Source organism: Oncorhynchus nerka, linkage group LG11, assembly GCF_034236695.1.
Source record: "Oncorhynchus nerka isolate Pitt River linkage group LG11, Oner_Uvic_2.0, whole genome shotgun sequence".
NCBI lineage: Eukaryota > Metazoa > Chordata > Actinopteri > Salmoniformes > Salmonidae > Oncorhynchus > Oncorhynchus nerka.
Window position 1 is genome coordinate 41473755 of NC_088406.1, and position 24215 is coordinate 41497969.

The window sequence follows — 24215 nt, forward strand, 5'->3', positions numbered from 1 at the left end:
ATATTCCCACACTTCTGTGGGATTTTTTTCACAACAGGGTATGTGGATAAACCCATAGGCTCGTTTTTCCAGAACATTTTAATCCAGATCAAAATGATCTGTTGTTCATTATCTGAGTTCATTACATTTACATCATATCCAGAGCGACTTACAGTGAGTGCATTCATCTTAAGATAGCTAGGGGGGACAACCACATTTCACAGTCATTGTAAGTACATTTTTCTTCAATAAAGTAGCTATCAGCAAAGCCAGAGCTAGTAAGGAGGGGGGGGGGGGGGGGGGGGTCAAGTGCGAGTGTTAGTTCACGAAACCCTTATTATTTTCCTTCTTTTTTTTAAACAGGAGAAATATGTTTCTATTAAGGACATTATTTGTGATAAATGTTATATTGGATCTCCGATCCAGAGTTTTCCTATCCTTTAAAAAGGTTTTTAAAAAAGGCCTAACACTATAGCTAGTTTATAGGGTAATCCATCCACGGTAATGACTTTGATAACATAAGCTTCACTGATACTAGCCTAATTCCTCTATAAAATAAGACCAATTCGGAGTCACAAAGGGACACTGAATTATACGCAGGTGGTTGGGATCATCTCAAATATATCATAAATCACCTTTAATAGTCCAGACCTCACTCTATGGGCTTTCACTACTTAAAGTAAACACACTTTCGACATAAGGTTATCTTTTGAATCTTTGTTTTCCACATTTGAATCAAAACTGTCTGTAATCTGGGACATGCACCAGTAAGCAATTACAGAGATTTGGACTGAACTGTAGTGAGAAGTCTGGATCTGAGGGGCATGTAGTTATTTTACAACACATGCAAGACCCTATTTATTAAAATAATGCATGTTTGTTTTTTTAACTTTCATTTACCAACCACATAATGCATCTTAGAATTGAATGCCATGAAAGGTAAAATATTTACATGCCAATGTATAATGAATCAGAATAATCAATAACAAGTATATTTGATTAACTTAATCTGTAGCCCATATTGCTTTTCTTAGCAATAAACAGTGGGAAACATGATTATGAGTAGGAACCACAAACACCTTCATTAGGCAAGCGCTAAAGCTTGGTGGGTTTTATTGTTTTGGCATATAGCCACAAAAAAATATTTATAGACATGTGCTCCAGTCAGATGTTTGCGTAAGTGATGCATACCAGATACGTTGTCTTTTTATGTCCTCAAAAATAAATAACTTGGCCAAGGGGGTGGGAGTCGATTGCAAGTTTTTATTGACATTTTAGTCATTTTTTTTGTACTGTACAAAACACCCCTCTTCACAATATAATTGCAAACTAGGAAAAAACACAGATCAGAATTGGGAACATCCATTAACTGTATAGCAGTAGAAAGTGGTTTCATCAGTTTAAAACAGTTAAATCTTGGAAATGATCTGGAAAGTTGAACATTCAACACTTGCTTATGAAACCACAAACATTTCTGCTCTTGCACCATATGCAAATTGCATTACGGGGATGTTTAAAACTGTTAAATGAAACTACAGATTAAATATCAAAGTCACAAAATACAACATATTTTTCAATCATCCAAACTAAGTTGGAAATTAATCTACAGTATAAAGAATATACAATATATATATATATGTATGTTTGTGTGTCTGCAGACAGTCAACAAAGTGAACATTAAAAGGCCCACACTCCTTAAACATGTATTAAACATGTATTTGATGTATTCACATTTAACAAGAATATCCAAAAGATGGCATACTCATAAAACAGCAATTTTAATACAAAAGTCACAAAAATATATAATGTATAACTAAGAGCTACCGTTTTGTCATATTTTCAACAAACAATATGAACCAGGAAATGTATATATCATGTACACATTGAAAAGGCATATATGTCAATACATTTTTTAAACATTGCACATAAGAGAAGCTACATCTGGGGAACAAAGGAAAGACATGCTAATATCTGTAAAAACTTTAGTTGGAGAAAAATCAAGAACAAAACGCTGATACGTGCTGAGGTTTCAACACATCTCACTGAACAGCAAACAGAAGAAAGAAAACGCATGCTCTCAGATTCACAGGACTTTCAAATGAACGTGCATTTCACAATCCTAGGAGTAATTTGAAAAGAATCAAATAAAAAATCAAGATGTACACTTCGTTGGTGATTTCACAGATTGAGTGGATTCTCACTTGTTTTTCTTCAGTTAATTTATCACATTGTAAGTACACAACAATACGAAAAACAGTACATTCTTTTCTTTCATTATTCAGACACAAAATATAAACATAGAACCCAACAGCTTGTCCATTTATTGCACACAATAGGTTCACCAAAAAATATTTGGGCACTTTAAGTTTCAACAAACAGCAGCATTTCTTTATGAAAAAGGTATGTGAATACAAACAGAAACAAACACAAGCTTACTTAAGCGCTAAAATGCTCAAACGCGTGAAAAAATAAAATGACTACAGATTTTAAATTGTGCAGCTTGAAGCTATGCAAGGTCCTATATAAAGGCTATAGTTTCTCCAACGCACATGATACAGTGTCTATCGGAGAGAAAATTACATTTCCTGTGAACAATATTTCAATAGCATGGGGAAATCAAGCATGATTACCTCATTACTTTATAATGTCAACAGCAACGATAGATTAAAATGGTAGATACACCAACCCCCAAAGGGACTGGGAACATTTGGTCCAATAGGAGAGCTTGATTGTTACCCAGACATAGGGTGGTTCTTTTAGGAAAGGTTGATTGGATGGCACGAGACAATCATATGTCAAATCTCTGAGCACCCATTATCTGATTATAAAACACACGTTACTTCTCTGAGCCCAAGATATGCACTCACTACTGTAAGTTGCTCTGGATAAGAGCATCTGCTAAAATGACAAAACAAAAATAATAACAGATTCATCATGTTAAATATCACCAAATTCTTATTTTCCTAGTAATATTTTTAATGTTACCATCAGAGTTCGTAATCTATTTTGCATTTCATTGGAACGCAAAAGTCCTTTTTTGTTTTTTTGCAGGACTACCAAGATTAATGAAGTGATAAGGACTACACTTAATGAACAAATAAATATCAGTAGCATTTAATCAATGGAGTATCACCACCTTATTATAAAGGCATGGTGATGTGCAACTGACTAGTGATGGCTCAATATAACAGGTGTCCAAACTAGGGCAAGATTTCTGTTGAAAAGCAGTGACAAAGAAAATTTAGCTGGAAATCTCAAGGTGAACCGAAAACACTATGAAGATGAAAATATCTATCGATCACACTTAAATGATACAAAGCAATGTCATGTTGGCCATGTTATTGAAGACCTCTCCTGGCTCCATATACACGGAATTACAAAACTAAACTCAAAATAAAAGCAAGGCACCCAGCTCTAAATTCTAATGTGCTGACCACTTGATTCGTACAACGTTAGTCCGAAGAATGTCACTCACATTCATGTCCAAAGTAAACTGTCTGTGTAAAGTTAGGTAGAAATATTCCTACCAACACATGCTCCACCAAATGCAACATGGTCTCATTGTATGTCAAAATAGTGACATTGAAGCATAGTAGTTATATGTCACCAAAGTTGACATATTAGTTATAAGTCACCTACATATTACTTCTACCTCACTGAAATGTTTTATTTGATTTAATCACTAATTATAGTGAGACTCGCTTTTTTGTCACACAGCTGACATATTACAAATATGTCAGTATAGAGATTTCCATCACACAAGAACTGCTAGAGACAAGTATTTCTAATGAAATAGGTCCGACAAATGAACTACACTTTAACTTCACATTTGAACTTAGCCTAGCTCTTCTAGATATCGGAAAGCGCAGCCGTTGCAGTGCGTCTCTCTTGATGAATTAATGATTGACTTCACATATGAAATGCTTCCATGCCTTTGTGATCCGACCTTTGAGAGTCAAAGCCACAGTAGATACCTAAATTATGAACAACACCCAACACAAGTCAAGTGTAGTAGCTACAGTTCATTCATATTGCGCGTAAAGAAAGAGACAATGAGAGCTCTATAATGCAATTTCAAGTTTTCAAATAATATATATATATATTTTTTAAAGATTTAAATGTACTGTGTCCCTCCCTATTCACGAAGGAATACATACACACCTGTCACATAAATCACGACAAAATCCAACGTAGCATTCTATTATCAAATCATATTTAGTAACACTAACAGTTTGCCCGAAGCGACGGCACTCAAGAAGTAACACAGCATCTACCGTATGAACGATCATTATGAAAAAAAACAACAATCCAATAAGGAAGGAAAGAAACTACTTGTTAGCAAAGTTAAGACATCTAATTCTAGTGGTGCTCGCTAAAGAAGGGCAATCTCAGGCACTTTCCAAAGTTAGGGCTTTGGATTGGAAGGGGGAACGAGTGGGACAATTAGGAAGTGACAGTCACTCAATCGTAATGGAAGCCAGCTCTTTGATGTGGGCGTTCTCCTCCTCTGAGCCGTCCGGGGAGCTGTTACTGCCATTTGTCTTTGGCTCCTCTGACACGTTTTCGTCCTTCAAGGATAAAGGGTCCAGGGGGAAGGTGCTGCTCTCGCAATTCTGGGTGGAGGAGACCTGGGAGATGACCGGCATCTGGACAGACGAATGGTTGCCTTCAAAGCCGTGCTCCACCAGCTCGTACTGCCCCAGAGTCTCCTCCTCCTGCACTTGGCTCAGGTAGTCGGGCATGAGGAAATCACTGGGACCATGTGGAGACATAACAGACGATAGAAAGCTGTTGATGAAAGTGTCTCTAAACCTCCTATATGAAGTAGACTACACAGTAAATATGGTTGAAGTTAAAGGCAAAATGAAAAACGTATGGAAATCAGTACATTTTCTTGAAAAATAATACGGTGACAGATCATTATGTGAGGGCTGTGTGAGGCCTGCGATCTGTTTTTTGAGAATCAAACTGGATCGCCAAAGAATTTTCCATACACTGTTATGATCTCAGGCATAGACATTATACTATAACATTTTAAAAAGTAAATGGCCCATTTGAGCCCTACCAACCTGTGAGGGCTTGAGTTTGATTAAGAAGTGGAAAAGTCTAGAATATATGAGCACGTCTGCTTTATGTAGAAGTACGTTAAGTACTATGAGCTATACATATTAATGAAAGCCTTTAAACTGAGTGAAATTCCTATATGGAAAAGCAACATTTATTCTGACAGAAATAGGTTATGTAATTTATCCAAATTGTTGCGAGACGCAAGGATTAAAAGCCCGTAGCACGTATAATTTCATAATGTATGTTTCCCAAAGGCAAGTAACTAAGATAACAGCATGGAATGGTTCAATTAAGAAAATGGACAACAAAATACACAATAGTAACTCATGTAATAGTCTATGCTACATTACCCTTGAGCTAAGACATATATAGGGATTTTGAGGAAAGTGGCCAAAGACTGCTTTGAACCACATATTCAGCATGACTGATATTACAAGTTTCACGGTATGCTCAGTTAGTTGGACCTGTTTAATGAACCAATTCTGAAAAGCTTGAAATAGCATATCTCCCTGAACATGGCCACTATGGGAGATTTAATTGTATTTTTTCCTTATTTCCTGTGTTATATTAAGCTGATTAAATGAAGGGACGACACCCCGGGACTCCTCACCTGCTCTGGAAGTAGTTTGCTAGTTCAGATGCCTCATGGTTCAGACTCCGCAGGTGAACAATTAAATTGCCAGAGTTGGTAAACATGGCGCCGCACGTTTTGCACTCGTAAATCCGGGGCTTGCGGATTATGTGGCGGGACACCCTCATGTGGTGCTTATATTCGCCGAAGGACGTGAATGTGGCACTACAAATCTGGCACCGGAAACAGCGTTTACCTTCGTGCTTCAGCCGGTGCATCTTTAGGGAGTAGGCCCGTGTGAACTTTTTCCCACAGCGATCACACTGGAAAGGCTTAATGCCTGTTGAAAAAGGGATGAAAAGAAAGAGGACTTGTGTCGCACATTAGAATCACTACAATAGATTAACTATGAATTCTGCAATAAGACGTTGATTTTTAGAATTGTCAATGTTAAAACTATCACAAAACAAAAAAAGATGTCAGTGTTAAAAATGTATCACAAAAACATTAAGTGTGAGTGTTAAAAATAGATGCGTAAAATGTGTCAGAAACAGGTAGTAATCATCATTGTATGACCTACAGTATAGTATGCATGCACACCAAAGAAACTGTGACAGAGGCATCCAGTCTCCAATATCCCGCATGGTTCATTGACACACATGGGTCGCAACTAGGGATGCACAATATATCGGTGAACATATCGGAATCGGACGATATTAGTTAAAAATGCCAACATCGGTATTGGCCTGTCTAGTTTAAACGCCGATGTGCAAAACCGATGTCAAAGCTGATGTGTATACCTATATAACGTAGGTACATGACGTAATGACGCCACGTAAAATTCTGCGCAACACAGCATTCCTAACCGAGCCCACAAAGTCTGCTGTGTGGATCGAGCAGTCAACAAGTTGAGCACTTGTTTGAAAGAGTAAGAACATTTCAGCGAGAGAACTCAAAGGCGAAATCCATTAACGGCAAGATAATGGAATTCATCTCCCTTGACAATCAACTGTTCTATGTCGTGGGTGATGTTGGCTATCGCGACTGGTCGAGCACCGGTACGCACTAACAAGTGTGCTATCGGAGTATAACAGTAATAGAGTCAGTGCTATGTTCATGACATACTATGGAACGCCGTTTGGGTCTTTGCGTGTCAAAAAAGATACACATCAAATAACACTATTTGACACATCAAATAACACAGCTCCATTATAGAATGGTGTGCGTGATGAATTTGCACGTGCAAGCCAAGCGCCACCACTACTATCAGTAGCACAGTCAAAGCTGTACAAAAAAGTCAGCAAACAAGCAAACACCGGCCACAAACGATGTGTTTACAATACCTTGTTGGTAATAAAGCATTATTTGTTTGACCGCAACTTCTGGGGTAGCTAGCTAGCTTTAGCTTGGTACCTAGCTTGCAGCAATACAACCAGCCTGAAAACAATGACCAGTAGAAACTGCAGTCATTTTCATTATTCTTAGCAATGATTTAGGAATCCATGTGAGTAAGTATTAGCTAGGTTGCCACTTGTTGTTCGCCTATTGAAATTGAACTTCAGTTCATGAAATTAAATAGCTAGCTAGCTAGCTACTTAACCCTGTTGCCCAAAGCTAACGTTATAAGCAGCCAGCTAGCTTCATCTGGCTAGTGAGGGTCGACCGGCCCGGGTTGTGTGTTGTGAAGTTAGCCACAATAAGAATTAGGCACAATAGTGGAATTAGCAGTTTGCCTTCAAAATAAAAGTACCTCTTTGAAAGTGATGCAGAAGGTTACAATTGGTGGAATCATGCCATATTTAGACTAAATAATGTTAAACAAGGTTGGAATGTGAAGCAATGAAATGGGGTATCAGTCTACTCGGTAACACCCACAGAACACAACTGTGAAGAGTTGACTAAATATTATTAGCATTGTAGCTCTTATCGTGGGACTGTGACTGTATGACATCACCTCACCAGTCAGCCAATTGTGTGTATTGACATTCATACTGCACTGTACAGCTTTACCTAAGGATTGGGGATCAATGAAATGGGGTATCAGTCTACTCAATGCCAAAGATATTTTTTCCCCGACGTCCTCCTCAGAGTTATCGGACTCCAAAACATCTACGAGTATTGTTTCTCCTCGGGAATCGTGTTGAAAAACATGAGCTGGAGCAAACCCAGAAAAATGTGTTTGTGTGGAGGTGCTAACTAACGGAAAATAAACTATAAACTATCAAAATAAAGAGAATCGCACACTCCATATATAAACTCCCAGTAATTTATTGGGTATTTACCAACGTTTCGGCATCACTGTGCCTTCTTCAGGGTAATGTCATGAATGCTTGAACCAGGTTATGTAGACAAACAGTGCAATTAATGTAACCAATGACAATAGTGAGGGGTGTGTCGTAATGATTCAGTTAATTAGAATGAATTAATGAAACTGTTAAAAAAAACTATAGTTTATGGCATATTAAATATTTTTCGACCTGTATGTGGGTGTCTGAAGAAGGATGTTTTTATAGTGCTATTGCACTGTGCCCATGAGACACATTTGAAGTTCCCATTTGGAATAGGTGTCAAGAGTGTCTGAGTGTACTCAGGGGGCATGTCAGATACACATAGATTGACAATAAATGTGTCTCAATTCACAGTTGTTTCAGAGTTCCGCAATAAGAGCTAAGATGCTAATGTTCTCTGGGTGTCACTGAGTAGACTGATACCCCATGTCATTGATCCACAATCAATAGGTCAGGTTCTACAGTGAAATAAGTATGCCGCCAATGCAATTCTAAAGTATAATACATCCAGTGTGATTTCAACAGATTTTTGTTAAATTAACTAATTATTGCAACACAAACTCAAAAAAGTTCTGAGACAGTGTACAGTCCATGGAGAATGAGAGCACCTCCTCCCAGCTAACCACTGGACTGAGGATAGGAAACTCTGTCACCACCGATAAATACACTATAATTGAGAATTTCAATGAGCATTTTTATACGGCTGGCCATGCTTTACACCTGGATACCCCTTCCCCCGGTCAACAGCACTGCACCCCCCACAGCAACTCGCCCAAGCCTTCCCATTTCTCCTTCTCCCAAATCCAGTCAGCTGATGTTCTGAAAGAGCTGCGAAATCTGGACCCCTACAAATCAGACAATCTGGCTAGACAATCTGGACCCTTTCTAAAATTATCTGCCGAAACTGTTGCAACCCCTATTACTAGCCTGTTCAACCTCTCTTTCGTGTCATCTGAGATTTCCAAAGATTGGAAAGCAGCTGCGGTCATCCCCCTCTTCAAAGGGGGGGACACTCTTGACCCAAACTGCTACAGACCTACAGTGGGGCAAAAAAGTATTTAGTCAGCCACCAATTGTGCAAGTTCTCCCACTTAAAAAGATGTGAGGCCTGTAATTTTCATCATAGGTACACTTCAACTATGACAGACAAAATGAGAAAAAAAATCCAGAAAATCACATTGTACGATTTTTTATGAATTTATTTGCAAATTATGGTGGAAAATAAGTATTTGGTCAATAACAAAAGTTGATCTCAATACTTTGTTATATACCCTTTGTTGGCAATGACCGAGGTCAAACGTTTTCTGTAAGTCTTCACAAGGTTTTCACACACTGTTGCTGGTATTTTGGCCTATTCCTCCATGCAGATCTCCTCTAGAGCAGTGATGTTTTGGGGCTGTTGCTGGGCAACACGGACTTTCAACTCCCTCCAAAGATTTTCTATGGGGTTGAGATCTGGAGACTGGCTAGGCCACTCCAGGACCTTGAAGTGCTTCTTACGAAGCCACTCCTTCGTTGCCCGGGCGGTGTTTGAGATCATTGTCATGCTGAAAGACCCAGCCACGTTTCATCTTCAATGCCCTTGCTGATGGAAGGAGGTTTTCACTCAAAATCTCACGATACATGGCCCCATTCATTCTTTCCTTTACACGGATCAGTCGTCCTGGTCCCTTTGCAGAAAAACAGTTCCAAAGCATGATGTTTCCACCCCATGCTTCACAGTAGGTATGGTGTTCTTTGGATGCAACTCAGCATTCTTTGTCCTCCAAACACGACGAGTTGAGTTTTTACTCACCGTTCTTGTGATCATTTTGACCCCGCGGGATGAGATCTTGCGTGGAGCCCCAGATCGAGGGAGATTATCAGTGGTCTTGTATGTCTTCCATTTCCTAATAATTGCTCCCACAGTTGATTTCTTCAAACCAAGCTGCTTACCTATTGCAGATTCAGTCTTCCCAGCCTGGTGCAGGTCTACAATTTTGTTTCTGGTGTCCTTTGACAGCTCTTTGGTCTTGACCATAGTGGAGTTTGGAGTGTGACTGTTTGAGGTTATGGACAGGTGTCTTTTATACTGATAACAAGTTCAAACAGGTGCCATTAATACAGGTAACGAGATGAGGACAGAGGAGCCTCTTAAAGAAGAAGTTACAGGTCTGTGAGAGCCAGAAATCTTGCTTGTTTGTCGGTGACCAAATACTTATTTTCCACCATAATTTGCAAATAAATTCATAAAAAAATCCTACAATGTGATTTTCTGGATTTTTTTTCTCATTTTGTCTGTCATAGTTGAAGTGTACCTATGATGAAAATTACAGGCCTCTCTCATCTTTTTAAGTGGGAGAACTTGCACAATTGGTGGCTGACTAAAAACTGTTTTGCCCCACTGTATATCTATCCTACCCTGCCTTTCTAAGGTCTTCGAAAGCCAAGTCAACAAACAGATTACCGACCATTTAGAATCCCAACACACCTTCTCCGCTATGCAATCTGGTTTCAGAGCTGGTCATGGGTGCACCTCAGCCACGCTCAAGGTCCTAAACGATATCTTAACCGCCATTGATAAGAAACAATACTGTGCAGACGTATTCATTGACCTGGCCAAGGCTTTCGACTCTGTCAATCACCACATCCTCATTGGCAGACTCAATAGCCTTGGTTTCTCAAATGATTGCCTCGCATGGTTCACCAACTACTTCTCTGATAGAGTTCAGTGTGTCAAATCGGAGGGCCTGTTGTCCAGGCCTCTGGCAGTCTCTATGGGGGTGCCACAGGGTTCAATTCTTGGGCCGACTCTCTTCTCTGTATACATCAATGATGTCGCTCTTGCTACTGGTGATTCTCTGATCCACCTCTATGCAGACGACACCATTCTGTATACTTCTGGCCCTTCTTTGGACACTGTGTTAACAAGCCTCCAGACGAGCTTCAATGCCATACAACTCTCCTTCCGTGGCCTCCAACTGCTCTTAAATACAAGTAAAACTAAATGCATGCCATTCAACCGATCGCTGCCTGCACCTGCCCGCCCATCCAACATCACTACTCTGGACGGTTCTGACTTAGAATATGTGGACAACTACAAATACCTAGGTGTCTGGTTAGACCGTAAACTCTCCTTCCAGACTCACATCAAACATCTCCAATCCAAAGTTAAATCTAGAATTGGCTTCCTATTTCGCAACAAAGCATCCTTCACTCATGCTGCCAAACATAACCTCGTAAAATTGACCATCCTACCGATCCTCGACTTCGGCGATGTCATTTACAAAATAGCCTCCAAAACCCTACTCAATAAATTGCATGCAGTCTATCACAGTGCCATCCGTTTTGTCACCAAAGCCCCATATACTATCCACCACTGTGACCTGTACGATTTCGTTGGCTGGCCCTCGCTTCATACTCGTCGCCAAACCCACTGGCTCCAGGTCATCTACAAGACCCTGCTAGGTACAGTCCCCCCTTACCTCAGCTCGCTGGTCACCATAGCAGCACCCACCTGTAGCACGCGCTCCAGCAGGTATATCTCTCTGGTCACCCCCAAAGCCAATTCCTCGTTTGGCCGCCTCTCCTTCCAGTTCTTTGCTGCCAATGACTGGAACGAACTACAAAAATCTCTGGAACTGGAAACACTTATCTCCCTCATTAGCTTTAAGCACCAGCTGTCAGAGCAGCTCACAGATTACTGCACCTGTACATAGCCCATCTATAATTTAGCCCAAACAACTACCTCTTCCTACATTTTTTTCCCTTTGCACCCCATTATTTCTATTTCTACTTTGCACATTCTTCCACTGCAAATCTACCATTTCAGTGTTTTACTTGCTATATTGTATTTACTTCACCACCATGGCCTTTTTTTGCCTTTACCTCCCTTATCTCACCTCATTTGCTCACATTGTATTTAGACTTATTTTTCTACAGTATTATTGACTGTATGTTTGTTTTACTCCATGTGTAACTCTGTGTTGTTGTATGTGTTGAACTGCTTTGCTTTATCTTGGCTAGGTCGCAATTGTAAATGAGAACTTGTTCTCAACTTGCCTACCTGGTTAAATAAAGGTGAAATAAAATAAATAAAATATTTTGCTGATTTTATATAACAATATTCCAACCTCGTTTAGCATGATCTATTCAATTATGGCATAATTCTACTATTTATATTCATTTGCATCACTGTCAATGACGTACTTTTATTTTGAAGGCTAACCGCAAAGTCCACTATTGTGGCTAATCCTTATTGTGGCTAGCTTCACATAGATGGGTCTGACCACCACTAATCAAATAAGAACGGTCTAATAAATTAGGGTTATTTTTAGATGACACCTAGCTATATAGTTACCTAGCTAACTATAGCTACTGAAACAGATTGTCGTTTTGCTATATTTTTGGGGAAGAACATAGCTAGCTAGCTCATGGATGCAAACTTTTTTATGACCAGCACTGTAGGTACGCAAGACAACTTTACCAACATCATAGCATATGTATCAATGAATCGTTGTGACATATGAAATACGAGTGATAGTGTAATCAATGAGTAATAACTACGTAAAATATGTATGAGCACTTTAAATTATTATGTGACGTGCAGTCATATTCAGGTCCTGATTGGTCAACAAGCTTACAAATAGGGTTACTTTTATTTTTTTTTGACACACAAAGAACCAAACGGCGTTCCATAGAAATCCTGGTTGAGAATGAAACGACTGAACAAATGAACAATGAAACAGCACAGCAAGTAAGTGAAAGAAATAGGTTTTGATTATGTTTAACTGGTAATGGGGACATACGTAAATGCCAACAAAATAACTTTTTGGTCAGTGTGGTGTGTTTGTGTGTGTGTGTGTGTAACCTTTATTTACCTAGGCAAGTCAGTTAAGAACAAATTCTTATTTACAATGACGGCCTACCCCGGCCAAACCCGGACGACGCTGGGCCAACAGATGCGATACAGCTAGGATTCGAGCCAGGGACTGTAGTGACGCCTCTTGCACTGAGATGCAGTGCCTTAGACCGCTGCGTCCATGTGTGTATTTTAACTATTTAACTGTACTAGAATGCTTAAAAGGCCGCTAAAGTTTTTTATATCGGTATCGGGTTTTTTGGCAAGGAAAATATCGGTATTGGCAAAAAATGTCATATAGGTGCATTACTAGTTGCAACAAGCATTTCTGAGCCGATCGGACCAGGGGAACAATACGATGGGCAAAAAGGGCTTCTGTTGATTCAGTTATTTATGGCCCTCATAAACATGCCCCGACTTTAAGATTAAGACTGACTTTTTTCAATGAGAAATATAAAAATACATTGACAGCTCTATGAGGCATACGTTGACGTGAACTTCCAATGAAGCTCCTTTCGCAGAGCCAGAGTAAGTATATTTAAGCAGACGTGAACTGCATTACTTTTAACTGCATACAATACAACACTATGGGTCGAGCTTAAATGACCCTGAAGAAAAAGACTTGAGCCCCATCAAGTCTTTTCAACCAGAGAGTCAGCCCTACTCTATGGTATACTTAACTGACCAGTTCAGAATAATAATAATACCACACAGGAGCCCCCCCCTCTCTTGCTTTGATGGATTACTCCATTATACCAATTTCATAATTGGGTCTTGTGGATGTGTGCATTGGCAGGGGGATAGAACCCCAATGAATACAATGGTGGTTGTCTTGATGAATGTGAGCAGTGTGTCTGAAGTTTGGAGTAGCAAAGACCATTATCCCATTATATGTTGGGACACAATGTGGAGTCATTGCCTGCAGCCTATAGTTAGTTACCTTCCACATGCTGTAACCGTACATGGCTACACAAATGGGACTGTCCACATGCAAGCCTGATTACTTTTGGACAACTACTAACTGGCTTTATAGACAACTTAAAAGTAGGCATTCTCTATCACTGAGAACATCATGCTTCAAGCTTATAGCAGATATTAATGGGACATTACACTCCAAAATAAAACTTGTATCAAGGGCTGGAAAAGATTAAACAGCACCACGATCTCCTTGAACTTAGCACTGCTTGTTTGTGATGGTTAAGACTCAAGTTGAGATTTGTGTCGATATTTGGCTGACATCATTTCCTGTTATAATGTTCCACTGTCATTGGAGTTTGGCTATGTGTGCACGCGTTTGGGTATGTGTGCACTTGATGAGTGTGTTTTTCCGATGTCAGCCGAGGCGGGAGACACTAAGCCCCAAGTGTTTCCAAAATCAATGTTCCCTGGAATGCCCTTCATTCTTCTCCACAGTGTGCCATGAGTCAAACCATTAACGAGCCATTCATACCATTAATCTCCGGCTCCTATCATCGGGTGAATAGAGGACGCATGGAACTACTGTAGAGGGCAATGTAAATACAGTACAAATCACATGAGCTACTTTCCAGATGGGTACCTATGACATAAACAGATACAACATAACAGATAGCTGCTAGAGGTCGCAGAGCAGTAGTTAGTCTACACAGCGTCTGTTCAACTGCATAGTGGATGCGTGGAAATTACCTACCAGAGTGGATGAGCATATGTTGCTTCAAGTTCTGTATGCGGGTGAATCGGACGCCACACGTGGGGCACTGGAAAGGTCTGTCAGGCCCGTTGGTGCCAGGGCGGGTTGAAGGGCTTATGTATAAGTGGTAAGGGTACTGGAGGCTTTCTAATCTGAAACAAGAAAGAGGATTAGGTGCTCCAGTGAGGGTAGACACAAATGTGGTAGACCTTGGGGTGGCAGATGAAAACCTTCCTTTAGTTTCATCATAATAACATCAAGACCTTAAGGGTTCCATACCAGTTGGAAGGCAAAATGGAACATCTTACATAAATGCAAGATTAGCTTGAACAAAAGAAAATCAAGGTTATCAAACCTTCCAAATGAATGGAGTTGAAAACCAGGGAAGGTGATCATGATATTTCCACTTACATTTAAAGAATATAAGTATTTTCCAATCATATTGTTACCTTTCATCATCCTCAGCATGACCTCCAGCATTGGATGTACTTTGCATTGAGGGCAACCCTTCTGTGACTCCCTCATCTATCGAACCTATGCCAAAACAAAAAACAAATATAATTTCCACCAGTTACTAGTTCTTTCTCAGTCTGATTTCCATAAGACATGGTTCGGGATAGAACCCATACACAGATCCAATGCAAAGACTGAATAGCTTTAAAGTGGAAATCCGCAGTTGAAACAATAAAGCGTCCTCCCCGCCACTGTTTGGGAAAACAGCTGAGGAATGGGGCTGGAGAAACATAGCCACTCAAATTCATAGACAGAACTATCGATGCAAGGACTGACCATCCATGATATCAAAATTATAGTTTTAAACATGTTTGTTTATATTTAGGCCTACTTTGTTACTTTGAGTAAAACAACATTATATTTCAGGTTCTGATGGGGTACGACAGTTGAACAAAGTTCATAAGGCAATATTAGGTTTTATTTTTCAAGAATCAATGGGTAGGCCTAAATATAATTAATTTATAAGCAAAAAAAGAATGTAGCAACTGCAGATTAGCCCTTTAAATCTAGAGGGAAATTACACTCCCAAAAAGTGTAAAGAGAAAAAAAGTTGGTGGTCTTGTATTGAGATAAGTCCACATCCTAGGTCATCTGTATTGTAGACCCAGCTACATGACGCAATCCAAAACTAACGGAAAATATATGCACACCAAAGTCTGTGCTTAGGCCTGGCTCTTCCATTATTTTGGGGTCAGGCATATAGCTATATCTACACAACCGTTGGCATGTGTAGCAGACTCAGCTTGACACAAGACTACTGTTGAGGTCTGAAAACATCTGGCAGACTGACTTTGGAGTGTTTTGTCCACTCACGTGACACCCATACCTATGGAGGAGGACTGTGGGCTGATGAGGAGGTCCTCCTGGACCTGTTCACTGCAGGGCACTGTCTGCTGGTCGCTCAAAGAACTCTGGGAAGCGCTGACGGGCTGCGACAACGTCTCCTGGACCTCCTCGTCACTCAGCCTCTCCACCTTCACGTGTATGTCCTCCTCGGGGCCCGCCAGCGACAGTGGCGCCTTAATGGAGCTTTCACAGGCCAGGAAGTCACTCAGCCGGCGGCTCACCTCCGAGGGCCCTGCCTGGTCCAGACGACGTGGGCTCTCGGGAAGCTTGGGCTGCTTATCCGGGTGGAACCTCCGGTCGATACCGAAGGGGAAGGTCCACGGGAAGGCCAGGGAAGAGTCCACTGGCTGGGTGGTGGTCTCCGAGAAGGAGGAGGGAGATGGGTTGGGCATCTGCGGCGAGGTGATCTGCGAGGTGCATTTGAGTGGGCTCTCTGGGGACATCATGATAAAGCTCTTACGTTTGCGGCGCGACTCGCGACACACAGGGATGTTCCTCTCCATCACGCTGCAGTCAGAGGATACAGGCGACAGGCTGCTGTCCAACGGCGTCAAAGCGCAGTGGGAGGAAGCGCTCTCGCCAAGAGCCGACTCCTGCGGTTTCTCCTGCCCCATATTCCCGGCGCTCCAGAGGATGCTGGACTTCATGAATTCTGAGCATGTGCTCGCCACGGCGAACATCTGCATGTAACTGGCAGCGGCTAAAACGTCGATGATGTTCTCCGTGCTGATGGAGAGGGTGGAGGTGTAGGCGTACTCCAGCAGAGGGGTGAAGCCGCTCACCGTGACGTGGTGCAAGTCCAACACAAACTTGTCCTCCTCCTCAGGCCTGCCCACTAGTTTGGAGCGGAAGAACTCGCTGCAGCAGGCCAGCACCACCTTGTGCGCCAGAAACAACTTGTCCTGCACCCGGATAGTGACATCGCAGAGGTGGCCCTCGTTGCGCAGGGCATTTAGCTTTTCCAGCATCTCTTGACTGTGCGTGGGGGAACTGTGGGTAAAGGTTTTGACCCCCATCTTTGTCTTAGCGTACTTGCTCTGGAGGGCGTTCACCTACAGGAAGAATGGAAAATTAGTCTACAAATGTTGGCCTACATTGGGCCTTTGCTATAAAGTCAATGTAATGTTTGTAATTCATTATCCTTATGGATGTTAAACAACGGTTATACTAAAATAAAAAATAAAAACCTGAATATAAATCCAGTGATGGTATTGAAAATAACTGCCACCGTGTAGTAAACCTACACTGTCAGATGATAGGATTAGAGGAGTTCAGTTTAGCCTAAGTAACCACACAGACAGACAACTTAACAACAAGTGTTAACAGACAACAGTCAGTATTGTCTGGGGGGACTTTCTTTTGGCCTCACATGGACTTAACAGAGTGGCAAAAGAAATGCACAAACAAAAACAGCGATGAAGGAGTGCAGAGCCAAGAGAAACATCCCTCTTGACATTTGGAAACCCACTGAACCTCAGATTGATTTCAGGTCTGTCAACCTCAAGATGCATCCAAAAAAATGGAATATACAAATGTGCTACTAGCATAAACTAATGTGGATATTCAAAGCCAGAGACCATGTATTTACAGCTCTTGCAATGTTTTAGAGAGAAGATCTCTAAACAAACTTAACAAATCTCGAAATAAACTTAACCTAACACCAAACAATCTGCATTTTCCATTGTTGATGGTTGAGGACAACTGAAGTGCTGCTTACATTATTCTACACTCCAACGAAAACATAAAGCCAAAATTGTTCAAACAAATAATGTAATTGTGTAAAAGCATATCATTTTAACCTAAAAGGTCCAGTTTGGTTTCATCCAAAAAATGACTAGGAAAGAGAGCAGGCGGCGAGGGAGGTGGTGAGAGGGTGAGGGAAGTTGACAGCGTGAAGGATAAAATGGCACGTTATGTAACAATAACGAAAGCAAATGCATCATGATGAAAGACAAGTTCATGTGGAGTCCACTACAGCAGGTATTCCCAACCTGGGCAATGTCGTCGGGGGTACGCCAAAGAAAAATGTGATTCACATTTTATTCATTTTTTAAAAGAAAAATAGAAAATTTTCAAAAATGGGGGGAAATAAATCACATTTTCAAACCGTACATTTATATTTTCCAACCGAGCTATACATTTGGGTGAGGTCTTTTTCTCGCCCGAGTAGCCTCGTTTCACTGCCAAAAATCAAATTCAACCATGTAGTGTTCAGCGAAATAACAACACAATCTCAAATACAGGTAGCCTTGTCAAATAATTAACATCCAATCACATTAACCGTTACTCTAGCGGGAAACCTTCACTCTTGCGCAGACATTTAGAAACTAAACATGACCATTTGAAAAATAAGCCACGGGAGTTTTTTGAGCGAGAATAAAGATGACATTTGAGTAGTAAGACATGTATAAAAGCAACAGATACCATTAATAAGAAGGGGCTAGAAGAGTCTTATATAATAAGCTACTGAGTGGATAGGACAGGGAAGCCCTACACTATCGTGGAGGACTTAATTCTTCCTGCTGCTGCGGATATACCTGGGACAATTCTGGGGGAAAAGGACAAAACAACTATACAGACAATGTCTTTATCAAACAACACTGTTTCACGACGCATCGGTGACATGGCAGGAGATGTTTTGAAACAATTACTGCTTCGCATACAAGCCAGTGAATTCTATGCGTTACAGCTGGATGAGTAAACAGACGTGGCGGGTCTGGCACAGCTCCTGGTATATGTCTGTTACGTTTATGGGGGGTCAATTAAGGAAAACAACTGGAAACCAGGACAACCTGAGAGGACATTTTTAAAGTAATGGACAGCTTTGTGACATCAAATGGACTTTGGTGGTCAAGATGTGTTGGTATCTGTACTGATGGCGCAAAAGCCATGACAGGGAGACATAGTGGAGTGGCAACGCGCTTGCATGCAGTTGCTCCCGACATCACTTGGGCAAACTGCAGCATCCACCAAGAGGCTCTTGCTGCCAAGGGAATGCCTGACAGTTTGAAAGACGTTTCGGACACTACAGTAAAAATGGTTAACTTTATTAAAGCAAGGCCCCTGAACTCTTGTGTATTTTCTGCATTTATGCAATGATATGGGCAGCGACCGTGTAACGCTTTTACAACATACAGAAGTGCGCTGGTTATCAAGGGGCAAAGTATTGACACTTTTTTCAAATTGAGAGTTGAGCTTAAAGTTTTCCTGACTGACCATAATCTCCACGTCTGACCGCTTGCATGGTGACGAGTTTCTAACACAACTGGCCTATATGGTTGATGATTTTTTTGCCTGAATGATCTGAATCTAGGATTACAGGGACTCTCCGCAACTATATTCAATGTGTGGGACAAAATTGAGGCTAGATTAAGAAGTGGGAGCTCTTTTCTGTCTGCATTAACAATGACAACACACAGGTATTTCCATCATTGTATGATTTTTTTGTGTGCAAATGAACTCAAGTTTACGGACGATGTCAAATGTGATATAACGAAGCACCTGAATGAGCTGGGTGCGCAATTACGCATGTACCTTCTTGACACGGATGACACAGACAACTAGACAACTGAATTCATTTTCCTTTTCATGCCCTGCCTCCAGTTCACTTACCGATATTTGAACAAGAGAGCCTCATCGAAATTGCAACAAGTGGTTCTGTGAAAATGTAATTTAATCAGAAGCCACTGACAGATTTCTGGATAGGGAGGCGCTCAGAGTTTCTTGCCTTGGCAAATCGAGCTGTTAAGACACTGATACCCTTTGCTACCACGTCCCTATGTGTCATCACATTGGCCTGAGGTGGGGAGGTTTATGACCCCCATAAATACCTTTCCCCTTTTTCCTCTCTCTACTCTACCAAAGTGACTATTGAAAATGCCGTTGTTAACATAGAGTGACATCAAAAGATGGGAAACGGAACCATATTTCGGTAATCCAACCAGTTGAAAATATGCGTTGGGACTTAATGAATATGATGTCAGTTCAGTTGGCGCCTGAGACATGATTACTGATGATAGGACGACATGAACTGTATCTTGGAAAATCTACACATTCACCATTCACCATTCATCAGATTCACATGGAATTGTTGTGCAATTTAAATGTTTAAATTTGAAACTATTTGTGAAAAGATTCAATGTAATTTTTAGCTTCTTAATGAGAAAACGGTTTGTCAGAAGAACAACACTCAGAGGCCCCGCCCAACTGAACAGACATGGGTTGTAAACTATGAAACACAGCCCTCTCTCCCAATTCTATATAAGCCCCTTGACAAAAAATGTAACTTTCTGTTCCGAGGACGTTAGGGCGACAGTCCTACTTTAAAAGGGCTCAGATAAAAATCAGCATCGAATTTCAACGTGAAGATGACGGTCAACACGCCAAAAGGATGAATTTCAACAATACTAGCCAGAATATAGCATGAGCTTAAAAGTATGGCAACTTGGTATGAACTTTGAACTCTTATTCACTCCAGAAGTGATACCTCCTAGCGGTTGAATTAGCAGCAGTCGCTGTAAACGTGGGCTAGGAAAGGATGGACGATGTATCCATTCTTCCATGCTCCAGTTCATCACTAGACAGTCTTCAGAGGACCAGAGATCCATGCTGGACAACCCGGCCTCCCATCTACGACCAACCGATCGAAGCGCAGCTCAGAGTAAATATTTATTGCATTTTCCATTTCCAAATGGGCGGTAATTTAGAATGCATAAGATACTGTATTTACGATAGCATAGCTTCTCCCTTTGTTCCTCAGTCTTCCCACTCTTTCACTCAAACCCCTTTTCTTTGTGTAACCAGGCGCTATATCGGCTCCGTTCACCAGGTCCCATCAATGTAGGATTCATTCTGTGTATATGTAATTCTGTGTGATTAGTTAGGTATTTAGTAAATAAATTATTTACCACATTTTGTATTGCTGATTCAACTTGTTAGCAAGGGTTCGTGAGGATAACCAAGAATTTCCAACTTTCAGATGCGTCTAAATAAAGTGACGATTAGATACTGACTCCTATTGAGGTAAAAGTTTACCAGGTCTTTAAGAGTTTATTCAGAAGATAACAGCTCTATAAACATTATTTTGTTGTGCCCCGACATAGTTAATTACATTAACCTGATTAGCTTAATCAGGTAATATTAATTACAGATCAATTATTTTATAGAATAGCACGTCATATCACTTAATCCGGCATAGCCAAAGACACGACATATGTGAGAGTGGATGCTCGGCCCTCACTAGCATGAAAACTAAATAGAAGCACAGACGGTGTGTGGAAAATGATTTAAGACGCTCCAATACAACCCAACATTGCAGAGTTATGTGCATCCTTTCAAGCACACCCTTCTTATTAACCTGTGGTGAGTTACTCACAATTTAAGAAATAAGATTTCATATGTAAAATGGCTAAATAAAGAGCAAAATTATTGATTATTATTTGTGCCCTGGTCCTATAAGAGCTCTTTGTCACTTCCCAGGAGCCAGGTTATGACAAAAACTCACTCATTCTTATGTTTAATAAATGTATTGTACAGTGTTTGGCAGACTTATGATGCCAAAAAACAACATTTGAGAGTGCGCTGACCCTGGTGCTAGAGGGGGTATGCAGCTGGAGGTTGAATGTTTGAAGGGGTAAGAGACTATAACACGTTTGGGAACCACTGCACTACAGGATGCAGTGCAGCTGCCCGTCTCCCTCCCTTTCTCAGACATGTGGCTGCTCTGAGGCATGAGATTTTCCATCAAACAAAACTCTCTCCTGAAGGGGCTCTCTTTGGGAGAGCTTGCTGCCCTCACTAAGAAAAAAAGAGGAGGAAATACTCCCCGACTGTTGGCCCAATAAAGGCAACGCAAATTAAGCTTGAACCACTGATTTTAGCTGCAGTGGAGGAGAGGAGTGTGGGTTATTGTCTACCTTTCAAAATCATATCTTGATTCTAAGTTTGGGCTAACCTAATTCAAAACCCGACTCGAACATTGACAGGTTTGAACTTTCAACAACTAGCCTAACGTTTTTCCAGGTGAAGGGTCCATAAATAACCCAACATAATGCCCTGTTGAAACATAACAAAATCGAAGTCTCAAGCGAAACAAACACAATAGCTAGGCCTAGTAGCCTGCATTAAGAAATACATTTTTAGAACGTTATTCCTACTTGAACTGTCTCCACTAACTTTGAGATTTCATCATCATACCGATGAAAGTAGCTAACTACGTTGTTAGCTGCTGCAATTAACTTCTTAGTTCTTACAAATCAAATCAGGTGTAAATGCAACATCAAATAGCTAGCTAACAGAGGTCGTCCAAAATTGGGACAGGCATTATGTTTACAGGCAAAGTGGGCGGGGACTAAACTGAACCCAGTATTTTCGCTTGTAAACATTAACATGCTGCAAGTAACAACACGTTGCGAGCTAGCTAGTTAGCTAACAAAGAAAGCTATGTAAAGTCAAAACAAAGAGCAACTATAGTTAGCTGTCAATAAACATTAACAAAGGCTTCGACAGGCAACCAGGTAGTTAAGTGAACTAGCTTGCTAGATAATGTAACGTTAGTGAAAACGTTTCACTTTACCGGCTAGCAAACTACACATACACCAATCTTCAACACTTAGCTAACTACCAGTTTTCAGAGGTCGAGTTACTGACCATGCAACGAAATATACCTTCAGTAGATAGAACAGTGTACGATTCGGTCTGTTGTTCGACTTGATCGGCCTCGGGTTGTGGAGTCAAATGAGGCCGATGTAAACACACCACAGCTGTGCGTGCAACAGCACAAAGCAGCCTAGCTTGCAAGCAGTCTGTTATCGGTGTCGATTTAGCCCGTTCTTTGGAATTCCTTGTGTTTGGGAAACATTCGTCGGCCAAACACAGATAAATTTGAGATTTTCATTAATACTTGGAGCGGTCGATAGCTCAAATTGTTGTTAAAAGGTTTACAAAACGTACATTTTTGTACCGTTTCGTTGAGGTTCTTTAGCTAGCCTCCCTGTGCTAATCCTTTTTGCACTTTGTGTCCCATAATGCAACGCGCAGTAGGCAAACGTCTGATTTGGTAAAGATCATGTCTGACGGATCTTAATTTTTTTATTTTACTAGTCAAGTCAATTAAGAACAAATGGTTATTTACAATGGCAGCCTATGAGGGTTACCTGCCTTGTTCAGGGGCAGAACGACAGATTTTTACCTTGTCAGCTCAGGGATTCCTCAGGTTACTGGCCCAACGCTCTAACCACTAGGCTACCTGCCGCACATCTAAAGCAATTAATGCAGCTAAATTTGCTTGCTTGTAATCACGGGGTAGAATAGAGTCAGGTTCTTTTCGAGCAGGTTTGAGTAGACAGTACAGACTTCGATTTTAGTTCTCATTTCAGTTACAGTGGTCTTTCTATGGCTTAGGAGCACGTTTGAAACCAATACAAGTCAAACATTTAAACGAGAACCAAAAAGGGGACTCAGGAGGTGATGCAGCTTGGAAGGCAGGTGTACATTTTCTGTAAAAAAAAATAATAATAATTTCACAAGCCTCAGTAGCCATGCCTCTGGACTGCATCCCTTCCTGTATGCTGCCTTCTAGAAGACCAAAATAAAAGGGGTTTAAATACACAATTTAGATCACATGATTAGTTAACTATCCTATGGGAGCTCTTGTTGGTTTGTTTTAACCAGGTTCACCCAATGCCTGTGCTTTTGTGCGGCTTGCTCAGGATTAGTGCTCTCACTTCTGCACCACATGGATCGTTCCCATATTAGGCCTACACCTCTCTGACTAGTTACGTTGCTGGGCTGCGGTGGGATGGTCATGTTGGAGCTTGGCTATTAGCATTTGGAGTTTGGTGTGAATGCGAGAACACTCAGAGTGAGGGCAATGGTGTAAGTACTACTTAATTACTTTTCATCATTACTACATAATTTCTACACAAAACCTAATGGTTTTACTACTTGATTGCTATTGAGATGTGTAGTAAACCAGTAGTGATTTGTGTAGTAATGAGTGATAAATTGGGACGTTCATTTCGTACTCATCACAAAACAATTATTACTACTGTGGAACCACTGAGGGGGATCTACTACTTAAAACCCACACATTCATATACATGTTCTATTGAATCACTACACAATGCTTACAGATGGCTGCTGAATGCCTACTCAACCCTGATTGAATTACTACTGCTATCAATGTGTGTAGTGACATGTAACTGCTGATCACTACTGAGTTGCTTCTGCTCCTTTTTAAATGTTCTACATTAACCCTTTTGAAAACTGCCATTGAAAACTGACACATTTACTGTTTTCCTATTCAAAATTCACATCTTATTTCACTACAAGACAAGTGCACATGTTATTTCCTCAAGTTTCTAACTGTAGTTATATAATCAAACAAATAATAATACGCTTTTATAAACTTAATTGCATTTTTTTTTTAAATCAAATTAATTA

General features: G+C 40.7%; 1 protein-coding gene across 4 annotated transcripts; it reads right to left on the reverse strand.

The window, feature by feature from the left end:
* Positions 1–1228: 1228 nt before the first annotated feature.
* On the reverse strand, positions 1229–22796 carry LOC115136872 (zinc finger and BTB domain-containing protein 44-like). 4 transcript variants are annotated; one of them, XM_029672747.2, is made up of 6 exons: positions 22725–22796; positions 15754–16825; positions 14864–14948; positions 14415–14566; positions 5657–5957; positions 1229–4731 (listed from the first exon to the last, which is right to left on the reverse strand). In XM_029672747.2, exons 2-6 carry the CDS (start codon positions 16787–16789, stop codon positions 4437–4439), a joined length of 1869 nt encoding a protein of 622 aa, XP_029528607.1. In that variant the 5' UTR covers positions 16790–16825; positions 22725–22796; the 3' UTR covers positions 1229–4436. The 4 variants fall into 4 exon arrangements, with proteins under 4 accessions (XP_029528607.1, XP_029528606.1, XP_029528605.1 ...); XM_029672746.2 differs by having other exon boundaries at positions 22439–22789; XM_029672745.2 differs by having other exon boundaries at positions 22422–22789.
* Between the last annotated feature and the right edge of the window lie 1419 nt (positions 22797–24215).

Excerpts from the sequence above, each read along its gene's own strand:
- LOC115136872 (XM_029672745.2), bottom strand. Across the intron at positions 14,949-15,753 it reads CCCACAGTCCTCCTCCATAG|GTTCGATAGATGAGGGAGTC; the intron begins GTATGGGTGTCA and ends GTTTTGGCATAG. Across the intron at positions 14,567-14,863 it reads CATGCTGAGGATGATGAAAG|ATTAGAAAGCCTCCAGTACC; the intron begins GTAACAATATGA and ends TTCTTGTTTCAG.